We start from the raw sequence: 21,214 nt of genomic DNA, 5'->3' as shown, positions 1-21,214 counted from the left end.
GTGCATGAAATTGCGCACATTTCCATATATAAAACTTTATATAACGGCTAATTTTAAAATGGTGCAAACATTACCACAATCGCATGTATGATTTTTTTCGGAAGGGTTACCGTGCGGACGTAAGGAAAAAGTTTTTTCATAAATTCACCATAAATCGAAATATTGTGCTAGAGACTTCCAATTAGTTGCAAAATTAAGGTAAATGATTGAATATTACTAAAATATAAGAGTTTTAGCTTACAATTGCATTTTTCGACCATTTCGGTAGAGTCAAAGTTGACCGAAGTTTGAAATTTTGGCAATTATTGTTATTTATATAAAAATATCTCAAAATTGATAAAAGCTACAATCATGAGTATTTTATTGTTGTATTCTACATAAAAATGCGCACATTTTCATATATAATACTTCATGTAACGGCTAATTTACAATGGTAAAAAAATTATGTCAAAATGATGAAACAATTTCCGAGATGTGTCACAGATACTTTTTAGTGCGGCAAGAAAGAAATTCGCGCTTGCGCGCCTGCGTAACGATTGTAAACAAAACAACACCTTGATCCGTGAACTCCCAGCATCCCCCAAGGCGCGTGATTCAAAAGTTTTAGGCTGGTAGGCCTATAAGTATTTTTCCGCGAATTTTAAAAAAAACTTTTGTAAGTCGACGTAAAATACGTCCAGTCGGCACACGGGAGACAAAAAATGTTGACGTAAAATACGTCCAGTCGGCGTAAGAGGGCTAACCTTGATATTTTCGGAAGAGCAGCAGGTGGCGGCTCACAAGAATGAACATGAAAAAACATCCTCTTTGATAATGTGAAGGGCAGTTTCAAAAGTTGCCTTTGTATCACATTTCTGTGCAGAAATAAAAAAAAACTATACATAATACATTTTCATACACATTTAAACATAAAAGCATGAACCTTTATACATCAACACATCCATTGCTAAATTTGCACTTATTTAACTATATTTTCGGCATAGAACAGCGTCAGAGGCATATATTTTACCCTAATACCTATGAAATAACTCTCAATAAATTTTTTTAATACCATTTGCATAACCTTTATGGTCTGAACGATATTTCTACAAATGTATGTACTCGTTAAACATAACGATGTTAGTGGCGCTGTTAACCGAAAATTGTCCCGTAAAAATACCTTAAAATAAAACCAATTCGCCGCTAAGCGATTGCACCATTAACCGTAGGCCGCCTGTATTCATTCAAAATAACAAATTAAGGATCCCACAAGGAAAATTGTAATTAACGGCTTGCCAGCAAGAGCTCACAAACATACATCTTCATCGGAAGACAGCCGAAAGCAAAGTGGAGTGTTTACATCTGGACAGGCTTGCCTACCCGCCTACCAGACTGTAGTTACTGCCTAACCACCTTGTTCAAGAATTTAAAGGCTGTATTCCAGCCTACTCTGAAAGTAATTCCTTATGTAAAGGACTGAGGGTTTGTATATCTTGTAGGAACAAGTACAGTTTCCATGGTCAAATTTAGAACAGTTCTGTATAATTTATCATCATACAAGCTCAGGAGGGATGGCCAAACCTGGAGTAATTAATATAGTGCAAAGGTTTCAGCTATCATCATTTTCAATATTAACACGAGGATATTTCTGGATCATCTTTAGTTAGGATGATCACCAATGCTTTAGGGATCTTATTTACCTGCTGTCTGGGACCATTTCTAATATTTTGTCTTCACTGAAATGCTACATCTCTCTATTATAAATTACTCCAATGCCATAACTGAAGTTTAGGTGGGTCATGATATCAACAGAGATTTCACTATCATCTGTTTTAGGTTTCTAGATTAGATGATACAGTACTATTTTCATCTAGAGAAATCTGTTCATTCTAATGAAGATGCAACTCTTTCCTCTTGCTGTTTTAAGGAATCACATTGCTGGCAATGTTGTTTTGATGTGTATCAATTTCTGATGATGTTCCCTTGGTGTCCCTATCACTAGGTATCTAGGAATCAAAATTTTGAGCAGCAATCTCTCAGGAAGCACCCTAAATGGTAGATACATTAAAATTTATGATACCTAAATCACAGTTTACATAAAGGTCTTCTTGATTGTCAGTAAAGATCTAAGTTTCCCACTGCTCATTTTCCTCATGGAATTTATTTTAATTTCTCTGATTCTACAAAATCTAAATGTCCTTCATAAAATCTCTTAATCCATTGCCTGTGGAACTGACAAAAGATGGAGGGCTAGTTAAAGAGAATCAATACTACATCAAATGCAGTAAAAAAATCTAAAGGTGTAAATAAGGGAAACCACAGCAGAGCCAAGTAGTAGTAGTTAGAACAACTGGACAGGAAGATAAGATAAAGGTAGCAAAATATGAAAGTGGGATATGCAATAATGAGAGAGAGCATACAGAAAGATATATAGATATGAACTGAGGGCAAAGAAATTCCTCTGGCTCAAGAGCCCTCTTACCTGTCACTCTGATCCACCATAAAATAGTCTGCAGCAAAACTATGACTTCAGTAGGGCATTCTTTTAATGACGGAACAACCAAACAGAGATCTTGTTACAGTTATCAGATTTATTTAATTTAGCCCATACATACTAGATTTAGATAGGAAGATAAAGTTAATATTTTACAAAATATAGCATAATAAATATAAATAAATATACCAATAGACAAGGACAAAATCATACCTTACTGTCTGGAGAAACATTAACCAGTATGGTTGGTGATATCCATTTCTCTGCCCTATTAACTTCTCCACCAATAGCTACCTTTCCCTCTTTTAAGTATTCCTCCAGACGGCTGAAAATATTGATTAAGCATTCTGTAGCATTCAATAAAATCTTTTATTAGCTCAACAAAGAATTTCATACATTACACATTTTTCTTTATTTCAAACATTAAAGATTAAGTAAATTTTGAAATTTCACCAATGAATACAGTGTTGATAGTATGTTAACCCTTAAATGCCGAAGCGGTATTTTAAAAATCGTCCACCGTATGCCGGCGGCGTTCGCGAGTGAGCGACGAAGCGGAAAAAATGTTTTTTTCAAAAAATCACAGCACGCTTAGTTTTCAAGATTAAGAGTTCATTTTTGGCTCCTTTTTTTTTGTCATTGCCTGAAGTTTAGTATGCAACCATCAGAAAGGAAAAAAAATATCATTATCATATATAAATATTGGGATATATGACAGCGCAAAAAATTAATTTCATATATACAGGCAGTCCCCGGGTTACGACGGTGTCGACTTACGACGTTCCGAGGTTACGACGCTTGTCAATAGATGTTATTTCCAGGGTTACAACGCATGTTCCAGGGTTACGACGCCACAACGCTCATCTGGGAGATGAATTATGACACCAAAAATGCAAAATAATCAATATTTGAAGGTTTTTTGATGAAAAATGTCATAAGAATGCAGCTTACATAGTTTTTCATGCACCCAAAGCATTAAAAGTAAGGTTTTCTTAGTTTTTTGACGATGTTCCGGCTTACGACGATTTTAGGCTTACGACGTGTCTCAAGAACGGAACCCGCGTCGTAACCCGGGGACTGCCTGTAATTGTATACAAATCGAGCTATGAACAAAACGGTTAAAGCTAAAGAGTTAATTTTTTTTCGTTGTATTGTACACTAAATTGCGATCATTTTAGTATATAACACACTGTAAAACGATCAAGGCAACACAGAGAAAATATTATCACAAAATGATGCATGAATTCGTAACGCGTGGACATAAAAAAAAAGCGGTTTTCAAAAATTCACCATAAATCGAAATATTGTGCTAGAGACTTCCTGTTTGTTGCAAAATGAAGGTAATTGATTGAATATTACTAGACAGTAAGTGTTGTAGCTTACAATTGCTGTTTTCGACCATTTTGGTCGAGTTAAAAATGACCTAAGGACTAATTTATTCTATTTATCGTTATTTACATGAAAATATCTCAAAACTGATAAAAGCTACAACCTCAGGTTGTTTTTAGTTGTATTCTACATGAAATTGCACACATTTTCATATATAAAACTTTATGTAACGGAATTTAAAATTGTGCAAATGTTACGACAATCGGACGACAAAATTTAAGATTTTTTCTAAGAGTTACCGCGCGGATGTAAGGATAAAGTTTATTTCATAAATTCACCATAAATCGAAATATTGTGCTAGAGACTTCCAATTTGTTGCAAAATCAAGGTAAATGATTGAATATTACTAGAATGTAATAGTTTTAGCTTACAATTGCGTTTTTCTACCATTTCGGTTGAGTCAAAGTTGATCAAAGGTTGGAATTTGGCACTTATCGTTTATATGAAAATATTTCAAAACTGATAAAAGCTACAACCATGAGCTGTTTATTGTTGTATTCTTCATGAAATTGCACACATTTTCATATATAAAACTTTATGTAAGGGCTAATTTAAAATGGTGCAAACATTACGACAATCGGACAAAAACATTTATGATTTTTTCAGATGAGTCACCGTGCGGATGTAAGGAAAAAGTTTTTTTTCATAAATTCACCATAAATCGAAATATTGTGCTAGAGACTTCCAATTTGTTGCAAAATGAAGGTAAATGATTGAATATTACTTGAATATAAGAGTTTTAGCTTACAATTGCGTTTTTTGACCCTTTCAGTAGAGTCAAAGTTGACTAAAGGTTGAAATTTTGGCACTTATTGTTATTTATATGAAAATATTTCAAAACTGATAAAAGTTACAACCATGAGTTATTTTTAATTGTATTCTACATGAAATTGCGCACATTTTCACATATAATACTCCATGTAACGGTAATATAAAATGGTGCAAAAATTTTCTCAAAGTGACAAAATAAATTCTGAGATGTGTCGCAGATACTTTTTAGTGCGAGAAGAAAGAAATTCGCCCTTGCTTGCCTGGGTAACGATTGTAAACAAAACAACGCCTTGATCCGTGAGCTCTCAGCATCCCCCAAGGCACATGATTCAAAAGTTTTCGCCTAGTAGGCCTATAAGTATTTTTCCGCAAATTTAAAAAAAAAACTTTTTTTATATCGACGTACCATAAGTCCAATCGGCACCCAACAGACAATTTATATCAATGTTTAATACGTTCAATCATCGTTAAAGGGTTAATTGTGATTTCCTTTTCAAATAGACGTATTCATAATTGTGTCCTGGCCACCTGGGATAGATTTTGTGTGCTCTTTTTCACACATTTCATGTCTAATCTATAGAAAAAATATCCTGCCAACAAACAGAATGGGAAATTAATCAATCGCTATAATTAATGTCAACACATCTGACCAAGTAAGGAGCAAATCTGGTACATTTTGAAAAGGCATAAGCTACAGACAGACGAAGGCTCTGACAACCTCTTTCTCAGGGGCAAAGAAAAAGGTCAGTCGCTCTAGGGGAAAACACAATTCTTCACCATATTATGCTCGGTCAAGTGCCTACCATGCAAAAGAAGTAAACTCAAAATATAGTAAAAATTAGTAAAGCTAATCCACACCGTTTGAACAGACACAGCTTGAAGAACTCTGACAAAATTGTAAACATTCCAACTACATCTGGTGGGAAATAAGTGATTATCAACAGTCCATCTGGGTCAGCCAAGCATTATTCTTTTGTTTAGTTTGAATGCCAATCATACCTCATAGAAACTTTAACAGTAGGTAGGATTCATCCTAAATACAGTGGTACCTCGAGATACGAAATTAATCCATTCCGAGGCGGCTTTTGTATCATGAGCTTTTCGTATCTTGAACCGCATTTTACATGTAAAATGGCTAATCCGTTCCAAGCCCTACAAAAACACCCCAGTAAAAACAATGAAATACTACAACAAATTGGATCATTCAATACCTAACTTAATACGTACTAGTACTAATATGTACGTATACAGTGGACCCCCCGTATTCGCGTTCACCAGATTTGCGGACTCACACATTCGCGGACTTCTCTCGGGAAAGTTTCCCTGCATCATTCGCGGAAAATTCGCGCATTCGCAGTATTTTTCTATGGTAAATATCCACAAATTCCTGGTTTTTTTGATGAATTTCATCATAAAATGCACTTTTTGTGATAAAACTAATTTCTGGGCTCAGCTCGTGTCAGCCTGTGAAATATCCTTAAGTTCATTATTTCTAGGTAAATAATCCTAATATTACCAGAGAAAAAATAAAATCAAGAAAATGTCAGTTAAACTGACTCGCTCACTCTATAAAAGAAGTGTCGGTATGGTAACAGGGGCGAGTGAGACCACTACCACGAGCCATTTACCATTTAGACCTTCCATCACAAAATCCCCCACCTGAGAGAGCTGATACCAAAGGGTGATGCGTCCGCTACTACTACTACTACTGATGCCAAGCGGAGAGCAGCGCCTCTAGCGGCCATCCTTTATAATTAGCTCGACAACGCCAGTTGTGATTTTTTCCCTCGTGTTGTTTTCGCTTTTTTGGATTTATTTCATCTACGATGGAACGTGCTGATGAAACGTGCTGCTATCGCTTCGGCTAAGTTAAGTGCCCGATAAGTCTAATTTTTGTATTTTGGTCTTCCAGGGACCAGTATTTTCCGTTTTTTAGGTCATATACGGTCACCTGGTTGACTCGTGGCGGCCATGAGCCGCCTCGTGTTGTTAAGATTTCCCAGTCTCCCATACTGGGACATCTTATGCTTATGGGCTCTTATTTTACGTTCATCTTCTTGTTACATCGTATTTTAGCATTAGGGTACACAGCCCATACCTTATTACCTATTATCTCTTAGTTTGGTATTTAGGGCTATTCTGTTATTCTCTCGCCCAGCATCCCAGCTCTTGCTCTTCATCGGCTACCGCTGGCTCCGAGTAGTCGACTGTTCTTCGGATCAGTTCGCCTCCTCCTGGGCTTCTTTCTCTTTTACTCAAGTGTCCCTTCTATTATGTTACGATGTATTTATATTTGTTATTTATCAGTGTTTTTTTAGTGTGTTAGGCTAGCTCAGGCGCCTTGTACCTTGTGTTGGTACAGTTGGGTTCACGTGGCCCCTCTGTGGTTGTGTTGCTACCGCGTCCTGGTCCACCACTGATCACGTGTCCCATTAGGCGCCTTACCCTCTCCCTTCCCTCCCTTCCACGTGGTAGGGAGGGGTCTGGTCGGGCCTCCTCGGTTGTCATGACAACCACTGTAGCCTTCCTCCCTCTCCCTCTGAGGGGGCCAGAGGAGTCCCATACCAGCTGGGGGCCTGGGTGACCACTTTGTCTCGGGTACCGGGGTACTCGATGGGTAGGAGTTGGGGGGGGTTGGCCACCCCTCTCTCTCTCTCGCCCGCCGCGTCCACCTCGGGGGTTCCCACATGCTCCCCCTCTTCCATACCCTACCCCTACCATGACGGACGGAGCCCCTGCTCAAGCCGGGGGCCCCTTCGGTTATCGGTTGTTTCTGGCTCCGCCAGCGGGCGGGGTAAGGATTTACCAGTGGTCTATATAGCTTGCCTAGTATATCTTTTTTCCGCTACCGGAGGAGAGCTTGCTCACTTACCCGGGCCCTCCTCTAGTAGTCGGAAGAAAAGCATGTCTTATTCTATAAGTACGGTGTTATTCGTATTACCTCCGTCGTGGTTCCGTGGGCTCCTCACCACTCCTGGTTGGTTCCTTTTCCTTGTCTCCGGCGTACGCTGCGGACTCCAACCAAACCGCCTTACTAACCACACGTATTGCGGCGGAGGACTAGTTTTACTCTAACTTACATACTCCGGCATGCAACGGAGTCTATGTTAGGCTGTAAGTGTGTAATCTTGATACTCATGTATCCCTCCACTTACAGGCTACTAACTGCCAGGAACCAGGCTGCAATGCAGTCCTCTATGACCCCTGTGCCCATGAGGAGTGCAGGACCCATGCCCCGTGTGCCACTACCCACGGCGAGCTGATTGTCTGGCACCATGAGGCATGCACTATCTGCTACGACCTCGTGAGTCAGCTTTTGGGTGGGGTAAGTAGATTCCTGGACAACTTTCTTGTATTCAATGGTTTATCTTTAGTTTTAAGACTTACTTTAAGCTGTAACTCTGCCGTCAGAGGCTTCATATCGCCTTCTCTTTCAGGCTGCCGCCGTGAAAGAAGTCGCCTTGGCAACCCTGAAAGCTTGGGTAGGCGGCTTCGGCAAGAACGCCGCCAAGGGACAGCCTTATATCCTGGATAGGAAGTTGGCTATCCAGCCCCACTCATAGCCTCAATCCAGCAAGAGGTGCAGCAGGCGTTTGGGCCCGTCTCGACACAGGAAACGGTGCCGGACATCGCGAACCTGGATTTGAATATTGAGCCAATGGCGGTAGGTGCCGAGGACTTGTTGGTCGAGGTAGGTGTTTCGAGCGCTCAAGGGCTACCTTTGAGCGCTCCTGGATCTTCTTCTCCTGTCCCTTCTTCTTCATCTTTCCAAGGCTTCACGGGATCTGAGATCCCTTCGCCTTCACCCGCTCTCTCTGTACCCTCGAAAGTGAAGGGACAAAGAGAACAGAAGACCCTTCATAAGACGACTTCCAAAAAGTCGTCGTCTTCTTCGGCACGGAAGTCTTCGACATCCTACGCCAATGCGGTGAAGGCCAAGCCTAGCTCTTCCCACTCTAAGGGTTCAAGAAGCAAGGCTTCTAAGGAGAAGGCCCGAGCTCCAGCCGAGCCAGTTCCTTCTCCGGCATCCACTGGATCCACTCCGGTGACTCCTGTTGGGGTGGCGGCATCTAGTGCTTTTGATCCCACCACCTTCTCAGCAGGAGTTTTGCAACAAGTGGGAGAGATGGTCGGCTCTCTCGGTAAGAGATTTGAGCAAATGTTTGCTCAACTCTCCAGTACCATCAATCAGTCCGGTCAGTCGATCCAAGACCTCTCTAACCGTGTTAGAGAACACGACGACCGTTTCGCTGGCCTGAGTCAGGCCCCGCAAGCGAACTTCCCAGTAGCAGGTACTGGTTTAGTCCAGTTACCTCCATATGAATCCCTGCCGGCTTTCTCTATGAATAATCCTTGGAGGGTGGCAGCTTATGCCCCCTTCAAGGATGGCATGATCTCCATTCCGGAGTGTGGAACAAGAAGGATTGAGGACTTCGAGTTCTACCCCCCCGGATTGACTCAGCCTTTCATAGGGTATGCCAGACTGACAGAAACAGCCCTCAATAGAGAGGACAAAATCTCTAGGGAGACTGTTTTATACAGTAGGGATCATGCCCAGAGGGAATGGGTTCACTGCCTGGAGGATTGGGATTGTACGAATACCAAACTCCAGGCCTTCAAGAGCCCTTTCACTATCTTTGCCACAGAGGAGGAGGCTTCTCTCCCATTTGCGACAAAGATGGTGGAAACGACTCTTCAAGCTGTTCTTAAGGACGAACCCGTTCCGCAGTTAAGGGAGGCGGAACCAACATCTCCGCTCTTCCCTGCATTCGGAGAACTGTGGGAGAACTTGCCAGCCACTTTCACAGTGGGGAAGCTGAAGCCGGACTGTGCTATGGACCAGTTCGGTGAGAAGCTCCCTAGACTGCCTGATAGCCTTATTCAGGCAGAATTTGATGCCCGTACTAGATTTGGGAGGTCACTTAACTCCCTCATCATCACGGAGATGGCTGTCCTTTCGTACGCCACCGAACCACTCTTCAAGATCCTGGCAAAGTCTCAGCTTCAGTCAGTGCAAGCTGATGCTTTCGACTTTTTCACGGCCAGACGGAATTGTCGAAAGCATGTGTTGCAAGAAGCCACTATTAGGCATGAACCTAATAGGCTTCTTGCTTCCAGCATGTGGGGTGCGGACCTCTTCCCAGAAGCTTCTGTGAATGAGGTACATCACGAGGCTGCTAGGCTTAACCAGAGCCTTAGAGCCAGATGGGGTATCTCATCCAAAAGGAAGCAAGAGAACCCGCCCGCTTCTGGTAAGAAACTAAAGAAGACTGGTAGAAGGTTCCAACCATACCAGAAGCAGCAGCAGCAGCAGCAACACTTCGTCCAGGCTGTCCCAGTTACCCAACAGGGGCAGCCCTCGACGTCGAAGCAGTCAACCTATCCTCCTGTTGTCTCCTCAAAATCAGCCCTCGACCTCATACACCGTCTCGCCGGCTTTCAACTCTATGTATGAGAGCCAAGCATTCCCAACCTTTAACAGGTTCTCTAGGGGAAGCAGAGCGAGAGGTCACTTTCGCCAACGAGGTGCAGGAAGAGCTGCAAGAGGCAAGCACTTCAGAGGAGGGCGCGGAGGTCAACCCGCTCAACAGCAGTGAGGCTCCCCAGGTAGGAGGGAGGCTGTTCCTCTTCCGTCACAGGTGGGGGTTCAGCAAATAGGCACAGAGCATTGTGTCCAAAGGATTGGGTTGGAGTTGGATCAAAGATCCCCCACCAAACAAATCACTCTATCAGATACCATCAAAGGAGTTGACAGATTATATGGAGGAACTCCTACAGAAAGGAACTATTGCGAGAGTCAAGCATCTAAAATTTCAAGGACGCTTGTTCAGTGTGCCAAAGAAAGGCTCAACAAAAAGAAGGGTAATCTTAGACTTGTCAAAGCTAAACTCTTTCATTCGTTGCGACAAGTTCAAAATGCTGACCATCTTGCAGGTGCGGTCCTTACTTCCCCGTGGGGCCGTCACCACCTCTATCGATCTTACAGACGCATACTATCATATCCCTAAAGCGAGACACTTCCGTCCATTCCTAGGCTTCAAACTAGGAAATCAGACGTTCTCTTTCAAAGTGATGCCCTTCGGACTGAATGTAGCCCCCAGGGTATTCACGAAAATAGCGGAAGTAGTAGTCCAGCAATTGAGATCGCAAGGGATAATGGTAGTAGCGTACCTCGACGATTGGTTGATCTGGGCACCAACTGTCGAGGAATGCCTCAAAGCCACAAAGAAGGTAGTTCAATTCCTGGAACATCTGGGGTTCCAGATAAACAAAACGAAATCCAGATTCACTCCGGAGACTCATTTTCAGTGGCTAGGAATCCAATGGGATTTATCCTCCCACAATCTGTCAATTCCGGTGGTCAAAAGGAAAGAAATAGCCAAGTCAGTGAGGCAATTTCTCAAAAACAAACAAGCTTCAAGGAGAAACCAGGAAAGAATCCTAGGTTCCCTTCAGTTTGCCTCAGTGACGGACATCCTTCTGAAAGCAAGACTGAAAGATATAAATCGAGTTTGGCGTTCAAGAGCAAACGCCAAGTCTCGAGACAAGTTGTCAGTGATTCCACAAATCCTTCGCAACCAGCTCCGTCCATGGACAAAAGTGAAGAATCTTGCCAAGTTAGTACCCCTTCAATATCCCCCTTCGGTGTTAACCATTCACACGGACGCCTCCCTGTCCGGTTGGGGAGGATACTCTCAATTCAGGCAAGCTCAGGGGACTTGGTCCGCCCAGTTCCGCCAGCTCCACATAAATGTGCTGGAAAGCAATAGCGGTGTTTTTTCTTACCTTGAAGAGACTCCTCCCCCCAAAGAAGTCTCACCTAAGATTAGTTTTGGACAGTGCAGTAGTAGTACACTGCATCAACAGAGGAGGGTCCAAATCCAAACACGTGAATCATGTCATGATAGCCATCTCTGCTCTAGCAAACAAGCACAAATGGCATCTATCTGCCACCCACTAGGCAGGGGTAAGAAACGTTATAGCGGACGCATTGTCCCGGTCAGTCCCTCTGGAGTCAGAATGGTCTCTAGACGACAGGTCGTTCCAGTGGATATGCCAGAGAGTACCAGGTCTCCAAGTAGATCTATTCGCCTCACAGGCGAACCACAAGCTCCCTTGCTATGTGGCCCCCAACCTGGACCCTCTGGCTTATGCCACGGACGCCCTGTCGATAGACTGGAATCAATGGAAGAAAATCTATGTATTTCCTCCAGTGAATCTTCTTTTGAAAGTTCTGAGCAAACTGAGGACTTTCAAAGGTCTAGTAGCCCTGATTGCTCCAGACTGGCCAAAGAGCAACTGGTATCCTCTGCTTCTGGAGTTGGGTCTCCGGCCTCAACCCCAAGCTGTCGCAACCAGTACAAATGAGGACTGTGTTCGCTTCCTCAGGAATTCTTCAGACCCTAACTTTATGGACTTCATGAAGTTTGCGGCTAAAAAAGATGCTAACATTGATCCACAAAACATCCTTTTTCTGGAATCAGATAAAAGGGAATCAACTATTAGGCAATATGACTCAGCTGTCAAAAAGTTAGCATCCTTCCTGAAGGAAACGGACACTACAACCATGACAGTTAATTTAGCTATATCCTTTTTCAGGTCCTTGTTTGAAAAAGGCTTAGCAGCTAGCACCATTACTACCAATAAATCGGCTTTGAAGAAAATCTTTCAGTTGGGTTTCCAAATAGACTTAACAGAATCTTACTTTACGTCTATTCCCAAAGCCTGTGCTAGACTTAGACCTTCTCAAAGGCCTACTTCAGTTTCATGGTTCTTAAATGACGTCCTCAAACTAGCCTCAGATACTGACAACTCGTCTTGCACATTCATAATGCTACTTAGAAAGACGTTATTTTTATTAAGTCTGGCCTCAGGAGCCAGAATTTCAGAACTGTCGGCTCTATCCAGGGATGCGGGTCATGTAGATTTTCTCCCCTCAGGAGAAGTTCTACTTTCTCCGGATCGCAGCTTTTTAGCTAAAAATGAGGATCCCCTTGCAAGGTGGGCCCCTTGGAAAGTCATCCCACTTCCGCAAGATCCTTCCCTTTGCCCAGTATTAACTTTAAGAGCCTTTCTATCTCGTACATCCTCTAGATCCTCAGGTCCTCTTTTTATGAGAGAAAAAGGTGGAACCTTATCAGTTAAAGGAATCAGACAACAGATCCTTTACTTCATTAAACAAGCCAACCCTGAATCATTTCCAAAAGCACATGATATCAGGGCAGTAGCTACTTCAATTAATTATTTCCAACATTTGAATTTTGAGGATCTTAAAAAGAATACTGGATGGAAATCACTGACAGTCTTTAAACGTCATTACCTGAAGTCCTTGGAATCATTAAAATTTTCAGCAGTAGCAGCGGGAAACCCCCTGATTCTGCACAGTAGTTGTAGTATAAGATCCAGGTCTCCTTTCTACCTACCTTGTCCAACATGCCTCACCCTACTGCTATGCTCTTCGTGGTACTCTAGCCTTAGCCGCTAGGATCCTATTGGTGGACTGCCCCTTATTTTTTTGCTAGGGGCACCCACACTTTATGCATATAAATATGCTTCAGTGTCTCTACCCTTATTTTTATGCTAGGGTAGAACACAATGTGTTTGTATATTTTGTAAATACCAATTAATTTTAGTGAATCTTTATATATGATTGTGATCACCATTATTCTATTCTGTACTACCATTATTTAATTTAAGCTAATTTTAAGTACCTTATGTTGATATAGTGTAATTGGTTCTTTGATTCACTTATATTATATACCAATCTTTTTACAGTTTTGTTTCATTTTGACCCTTAATTTCCATCTTGTCTGTTTCTCTGGTACTATTTCATAGGCCGACACGAGCTGAGCCCAGAAAAGGGATTTTGATGAAGGAAAAATCTATTTCTGGGTGATTGGCTTGTGTCGCCCTGTGAAACCCACCCTGTTTTTTCCTTACCCACCCTGCAGGACAAGATGATCATTTTATAAAGGATGGCCGCTAGAGGCGCTGCTCTCCGCTTGGCGTCAGTAGTAGTAGTAGTAGTAGCGGACGCATCACCCTTTGGTATCAGCTCTCTCAGGTGGGGGATTTTGTGATGGAAGGTCTAAATGGTTAATGGCTCGTGGTAGTGGTCTCACTCGCCCGTTACCATACCGACACTTCTTTTATAGAGTGAGCAAGTCAGTTTAACTGACATTTTCTTGATTTTATTTTTTCTCTGGTAATATTAGGATTATTTACCTAGAAATAATGAACTTAAGGATATTTCACAGGGCGACACGAGCCAATCACCCAGAAATAGATTTTTCCTTTGTCAAAATCCCTTTAAAAAACCATGTATGAAAATTTTTAGTGGGTTTTTCTTGAGTTTTAACTAACAAAATAGGCTGTTTTTAGCATTTTTATGGGGGTTCCAAACATTCGCGCGTTCTAACTATTCACGGGGGGTCTGGTACGCATCCCCCGCAAATACGGGGGGACCACTGTACCTGTAAATAAAGTGTATTAGTGTACGTGGTATACAAGAAATACTGTACGTACATACATACGTATGTAGTAAAATGTGGAACCTTACCTTTCGAGTGAAGCTATCTCCGAAAGTGACGACACAGGAGGAGGACAAACGGCAGAAAACTTCTTATAGTCCATACACTTAACTTTACGAAACACATTAAAAAATGTCAGGAAACATAAACTAAACTTTACGAAACACACTAACAAAAGTGTAACACTTAACTTTACAAAAAACTTGAAACAAAATTTTTTCTTTTGTCTTTTTTTTTATTTTTACATCTTTTTTTACTTTTTAATACTTTTGCATTTTTTTTTTTTTTTTTTTTTTTTTTTTTTTTTTTTTTTTTTTTTTTTTTTACAAAAATTTCAATTTCACCGCCCCTTTCAACTTTCTGTTTTCTCATTGTATCAATTGGATCTTCCTTTTTGCTTACTCCTGCTAGTACTAAAGGCCTCTTTAAAAAATAGCTATCCAAGGAAGATTGCTTCTGCCTGCTTTTCAAAATGCTCCTGAAACGACTCAGGCAAACGTCATCGAACTGTAAAAGCATACGACCTGTGTAAGCCTTTTCGGGGTGTCTCTTTTCTACAAATGATTGCACCTTATGAAAAGCAGGTAGAGCATCCTTAATTTCTGCCGTTGTCATAGGGTCGTCCTCCTCCTCCTCGCCGCTGCTAGAGAACTCTTCTTGAACGACGTTATGTTGCATGGCTTCCAACTCCTTCAGGTCATCCATCGTAAGCTACTCTTGGTGCTCCTCAAGAAGGTCATTGATGTAGTCCTTGTCGACGACCAGCCCCATGGACTTGCCGAGTGCAACGATCTCATCAAGATCTGGTTGTGAAACAGTTTCAGGATCGTCAACTGTTCCTGAATCTGCAGCACCAGCTTTGCCCACGTCGAATCCCTCGAAGTCTTGGGTGGATACGGCATCAGGCCAGAGTTTCCTCTACGAAAAATTCAAGGTTCGCCTCGAAACCTCCTGCCAAGCTCGGTCGATGAGTCGGATGCATATCACAACATCGAAATGCTCCTTCTAAAATTCACGCAAGGTGAGGTTTGTGGTATCGGTGATGTAGAAACATCTCTTGAAAAGATGTTTTGTATACAGCTCCTTGAAGTTCGATATCACTTGCTGGTCCATGGGCTGGAGGAGAGGGGTGGTATTAGGGAGAAGATAAAGAACCTTGATAAAGGAATACTCCGGTAGGATATCTTCCTCGAGGCCAGGAGGGTGAGCAGGGGCATTGTCCAACAACAGCAGACATTTCAGAGGGAGGCACTTCTCTTCCAAGAATTTCTTCACTGTCGGGCCGAAACACAGATTTACCCACTCCGTGAACAAAAGTCTCATTACCCAGGCTTTCGCATTAGCCCTCCACATCACTGGAAGATTCTCCTTAAGCACTTTGTGGGCCTTGAAGGCTCGAGGAGTCTCCGAATGATACACCAGTAGGGGCTTCACCTTGCAATCCCCACTGGCGTTCGAACATAGTGCGAGCGTAAGCCTATCTTTCATAGGCTTATGCCCGGGTAGCTTCTTCTCTTCCTGCGTGATGTACGTCCGGCGAGGCATTTTTTTTCAAAAAAGGCCAGTCTCATCACAGTTGAAGACTTGCTGAGAATTGTAGCCTTTCTTGATTGTCATCTCGTCAAACGTCTTAATAAAGGCTTCGGCCACTTTCGTGTCTGAGCTGGCTGCCTCCCCATGCTGCACCACCGAATGGATGCCAGTCCGTTTACAGAATTTTTTGAACCACCCATGAGAAGCCTTGAAGTCTGGGGTTGGCGTCGATGTCCCTTCTCCTTAGTCTTTGGCCTGGGCAATCAAATTGACGAAAATAGCGCTGGCCTTCTGGCAGATTGCCGTCTCGGTTATTGTATCGACAGCGATTTCTTTGTCTTTTATCCAGACAAGAAGCAGCCTTTCCATCTCATCGTGCACGTAGTCACGCCCTTGGAAGGTGTAGCTGCTTTGATGGCATCCTTCTGCTTAAGGATGGTGCCTATTGTCAACGGATTTCGGCCGTTTTCCTTGGCAATCACACTCAATCGCATGCCAGCTTCATACTTTTTAATTATCTCCATCTTTGTCTCCAAAGAAAGCATCCTCTTCTTTCCTACTTCAACTTTCTTGGGACCCATGACTATGTATACACTGTACGTAATTAAGTTATGTAGTACCTATACGTATGAAGTAAAGTTCTCACACAACACGATAAAGTAGTACTACAACGATTCACTAATGAATTAACGTTAATAAACAAAATCGTATAGAACGAACGAATTCCACGTGCTTATGATAGCGATGATGCCGCGATGCCGCGAAGTGGCAGAAAAAGCATGCTGCTACGCAAAGCACGATGGGAGAGATGCTGACCAATAGGAGAGCAGGATCTTATGGCAGTGACTAGCATCAGGAACCAATGGGAGAGTGGGAGGATGGCGGCGAGCGAGTTTTAAAATTGTTATCAATGGTCCGGGGCGAATCTCAGACTTTACAGAAACAACCTTTCGTATCTTGAACAATTTTCGTATGTAGAGCCACAAAAATCTTCGTATTTGCTTTTGTATCTCGAGTTTTTCGTAAGTTGAGTCTTTTGTATGTCGAGGTACCACTGTAATTTGTTGTTTTAGTTCAGGCTGCCAGGGATTAGCCAAGCCCTTAAATGATGGTTTCATAGTGAGTGCTAATAATGTTTACCTTAGAAGCTTCCTCATGGTTACTAAATAATACTTAAGCATTCCACATTTTTTTTATAGATATCCAAATACAATCTTATTTTGACAATTGTCCCATAATGGTCAAATATATTCAGTTTTTCAACATTAGCCATATTCTGTTGTTTATTTTTAGCTGTATGAATTATTTTTCTGTTTATTAATTTTAGCTTTATCTATTATTTTTACCATAGGCTTCATAAATTACCTCACTTTAATGGAAATTTGCTCTATCTTTATTGTAAACCAAACCAAACTGGTTTGTCAATTATTTGCCTGAGGAGAATTGCCACTGACTTTTTTGCCAGGTGTCATAATCTGTGACATAGGGTTACCAAGAGATTCTTGGAAAAAAATAAATAAACATCATCCAGCTTTTCATGGAGTTTATTCTCCTACCAGTGGCTGCAGTAAGAGCTGACTTCCAAATGTCCAATCTCTACTCTAACCAAGAGGGAATGGCAACAACAAAATTACATTGGCTCAAGCATAAGCCAAGCCTACTTGATGGGATGTAATACTACAGGAATTCAATCATTCCCCACCCTAATTATATAGGACAAACCTCACACAATACCAAAAGTCCTATACTCAGAATGAGACTGCCCCATGGAATAGGCCTGCCCTGACGGATAGTTCCACTCTTATGGTATTGATGTGCATCATCCCATTGACATCCATTTAGTCCAAACATTATAAGGTAGTGATCCTAACACACTTCCCAATATGAGCTTCAGATATAAACCCCAATCTCAGCTATGATACCTATTTCAAATTTATCAGCTCACAAGAATTTTACAAAAGTGGTACATTCCACGTGATTTAGCCAAAATTAATTTACATTAAGCCTCTAACGATGAAAATTGTCTGCCGATTGGAGGTATTAAAGGACGACGAAAAAAGTTTTTTTAAAAATTTGTGGAAAAATAGTTATATGCCTACTAGGCGAAAACTTTTGAATCACGCTGGGAGTTCATGGATCAAGCTTTTGTTTTGTTTACAATCGTTATCCAGGCGCACAAGCGCGAATTTCTCTCTTCTTGCACTAAAAAGAATCAGCGACACATCTCAGAAATTATTTTGTCACTTTGACATAATTTTTCCACCATTTTATATTAGCAGTTACATAAGAGTTTTATATATGAAAATGTGCAAACTTTCATGTAGAATACAACAGCAAACAACTCATGGTTGTAGCTTTTATTAGTTTTGAAATATTTTCATATAAATAACGATAAATGCCAAAATTTCAACCTTCGGTCAAATTTTACTCTACCGAAATGGTCGAAAAACGCAATTGTAAGCTAAAATTCTTATATTCTGGTAATATTCAATCATTTACCTTCATTTTACAACAAATTGAAAGTCTCTAGCACAATACTTTGATTTATGGGCAATTTATGAAAAAAAACTTTTTCCTTACGTCCGCGCGGTACTCTTCCGAAAAAATCATAAATTTTTTCGTCCGATTGTCGTAATTTTTGCACAGTTTTATATTAGCCGTTACATAAAGTTTTATATATGGAAATATGCACAATTTCATGTAGAATACAACAAAAACCTACTCATAGCTGTAGCTTTTATCAGTTTTGAAATATTTTCATATAAATAACGATAAGTGCCAAATTTCAACCTTCGGTCAACTTTGACTCGACTGAAATGGTCAAAAACTGCAATTGTAAGCTAAAACTCTTATATTCTAGTAATACTGAATCATTTACCTACATTTAGCAACAAATGGGAAGTCTCTAGCACAATATTTTGATTTATGGTGAAATTTAGAAAAAAAAACTTATTCCTTACGTCCCCGCGGTAACTACTGAAAAAATCATAAATTTTTTCGTCCGATTGTCGTAACGTATGCAGTTTTATATTAGCCTTTAAATAAAGTTTTATATATGAAAATGTGCACAATTTCATGTAGAATACAACAATAAACAACCCATGGTTGTAGCTTTTATCAGTTTTGAAATATTTTCATATGAATAACGATAAGTGCCAAAATTTCAATCTTCGGCCAACTACTCCACCGAAATGGTCGAAAAACGCAAATGTAAGCTAAAACTCTTACATTCTGGTAATATTCAATCATTTACCTTTTTTTTTGCAACAAATTAAGAGTTTCTAGCACAATATTTCGATTTATGGTGAATTTACAAAAAAAAAACTATTTTCCTTATGTCTGCGCGGTAACCCTTCCGAAAAAAATTGATATTGTTAAGATACAATAAAGTTTGTTCATACTTACCTGGCAGATATATATATAGCTATATTTCTCCGAAGTCCGACAGAATTTCAAAACTCCTGGCACACGCAGTGGTCGGCCAGGTGGTTAGTACCCATTCCCGCCGCTGGGAGGCGGGTGTCAGGAACCATTCCCATTTTCTATCATATTTTCTATTCCCACTGTCTCCTGAGGGGAGGTGGGTGGGTACTTTGATTATATATATCTGCCAGGTAAGTATGAACAAACTTTATTGTATCTTAACAATATCATTTTGTTCATGAAACTTACCCGGCAGATATATATAGTATAGCTGAATCCCACCTTTGGAGGTAGGGAGAGACAGAAAAAGGATTTTGGAAACACATACATGCAGATGATTGACACCTTGGTTCCTTACCTGTTAGCATAGTTGACTTCGTGATTACTGTCACCAAAGTCTGCTATTGCTTTACTAGAGTCTCCAGCAAGGTAGTGACCTATGTAGCTGGTGAGTTCTAGATGATCTGTCAACGGGGGCGTGACCACAATGTGACTAGACCATTTTGACCATACTATGAGGGCAACAAAGCAAAAAACCACCACCTGACCAGCCTAACAAAGTTAATTCCCACATTACTTAGGCTAAAGGAAAGGAAGTCCGCCTCAGGCGGCCGACCTTACAACCATAATCCAATATAATTTTTTTTTTTTTTTTTTTTTTTTTAAACTCACCTACCCATTTTCTACAGGATAGGATGAGTACTACTTCCTGCCCCCAACAAAGTGTCTGCGGCGACGTACAGTCCTAGCGCATAGCAGTTCTCGGATGTCGTCTTCACATCCCGCAGGTAGTGTGAAGCGAACACCGAGTTGCTGTGCCAAAAGGTGGCACTCAGAATATCATTGAGTGCCATGTTCTTTTGGAAGGCTACCGAGGTAGATATAGCCCTCACTTCGTGGGCATTCACTTTTAACAGCTTCATATCACTGTCTTCGCAAGATGAGTGCGCCTGCTTAATGGTGTCCCTCAAAAAGAATGCCAGGGCATTCTTCGACATAGGTAAATCTGGTCTCCTGACCGAACACCACAAGTTGTTAGAAGGACCTTGACATTCCTTCGTTCTCCGCAAATAAAATTTTAGAGCCCTGACAGGGCACAGGACTCTCTCTGGCTCCCGTCCAATAACTTCAGCCATACCCTTAATCTCAAAACTTTTGGGCCAAGGGTTGGACGGATTCTCATTTTTAGCAAGAAACGTCGGGCTTAATGAGCAAACGGCACTATGTCCCTTAAATCCAATATGCTTGCTAAAAGCTTGAATTTCGCTAACCCTCTTCGCCGTCGCCAGAGCAGTTAGGAAGACAGCTTTCTTGGTAAGATCCCTTAATGATGTATTTTGAAACGGTTCAAACCGACTAAACATTAGGAATTTAAGGACTACGTCCAAATTCCATGACAGCAGCTTAGGTTGAGGAATCTTTGTAGTTTCGAAGGATCTTAATAGATCGTGAAGATCCTTGTCATTTGCCAAGTCAATTCCTCTATGTCTAAAGACTACAGATAGCACACTTCTGTAGCCTTTGATTGTCGAGACTGCAAGCTTCAAGTCACTTCTCAGGTAAAGTAAAAAGTCAGCTATTTGGCTCACAGAGGTCGTGGTAGAGGAAATGCCCTTCCTTCTGCACCAACTCCTAAACGTAGCCCACTTTGATTGGTACACTGCAAGAGAGGAAGCCCTTCTTGCATTGGCAATAGCTCTTGCCACAGGTCTTGAAAAACCCTCGCTCTGGCCAACTTTTGGATAGTCTGAACGCAGTTAGACTCAAAGACGGGGAGTTTTTGTGGTCACCTCTCGAAGTGGGGCTGTTTGAGTAGATCTATCCTCGAAGGCAGTGCCCTCGGAAAGTCTACTAAGAAGGACATGACCTCTGTGAACCATTCTTTTGCCGGCCAGTAAGGGGCGATTAGCGTCATTCTTGTCCCCTCTGAAGTCGCAAATTTTTTCATCACTTCTCCCAGGATCTTGAACGGGGGAAAGGCATACAGATCCATCCCTGTCCAGTCCCAGAGAAGGGCATCTATTGCTACTGCTCCTGGATCAAGCACCGGGGAGCAGTACAACGGAAGTCTCTTTGTTCTTGATGTCGCGAAGAC

General features: G+C 41.4%; 1 protein-coding gene across 3 annotated transcripts in view; it reads right to left on the bottom strand.

Moving 5' to 3' along the window:
• The window catches only part of LOC135215588 (aldehyde dehydrogenase, dimeric NADP-preferring-like), a gene marked incomplete at its 5' end in the record, with an annotated part of 210,827 nt that overhangs the window by 128,600 nt on the left and 61,013 nt on the right, over positions 1-21,214 (bottom strand). For all 3 annotated transcript variants that reach the window (XR_010314736.1, XR_010314735.1, XM_064250455.1), the window contains 1 exon segment: positions 2,687-2,798. Coding sequence is in view for 1 of the 3 variants with exons in the window: in XM_064250455.1 (XP_064106525.1) it covers positions 2,687-2,798 (112 nt within the window).

Source organism: Macrobrachium nipponense, chromosome 5 (assembly GCF_015104395.2).
Source record: "Macrobrachium nipponense isolate FS-2020 chromosome 5, ASM1510439v2, whole genome shotgun sequence".
NCBI lineage: Eukaryota > Metazoa > Arthropoda > Malacostraca > Decapoda > Palaemonidae > Macrobrachium > Macrobrachium nipponense.
The sequence above is the reverse complement of the archived record's forward strand: the minus strand, read 5'-3'. Positions and strand labels throughout refer to the sequence as shown.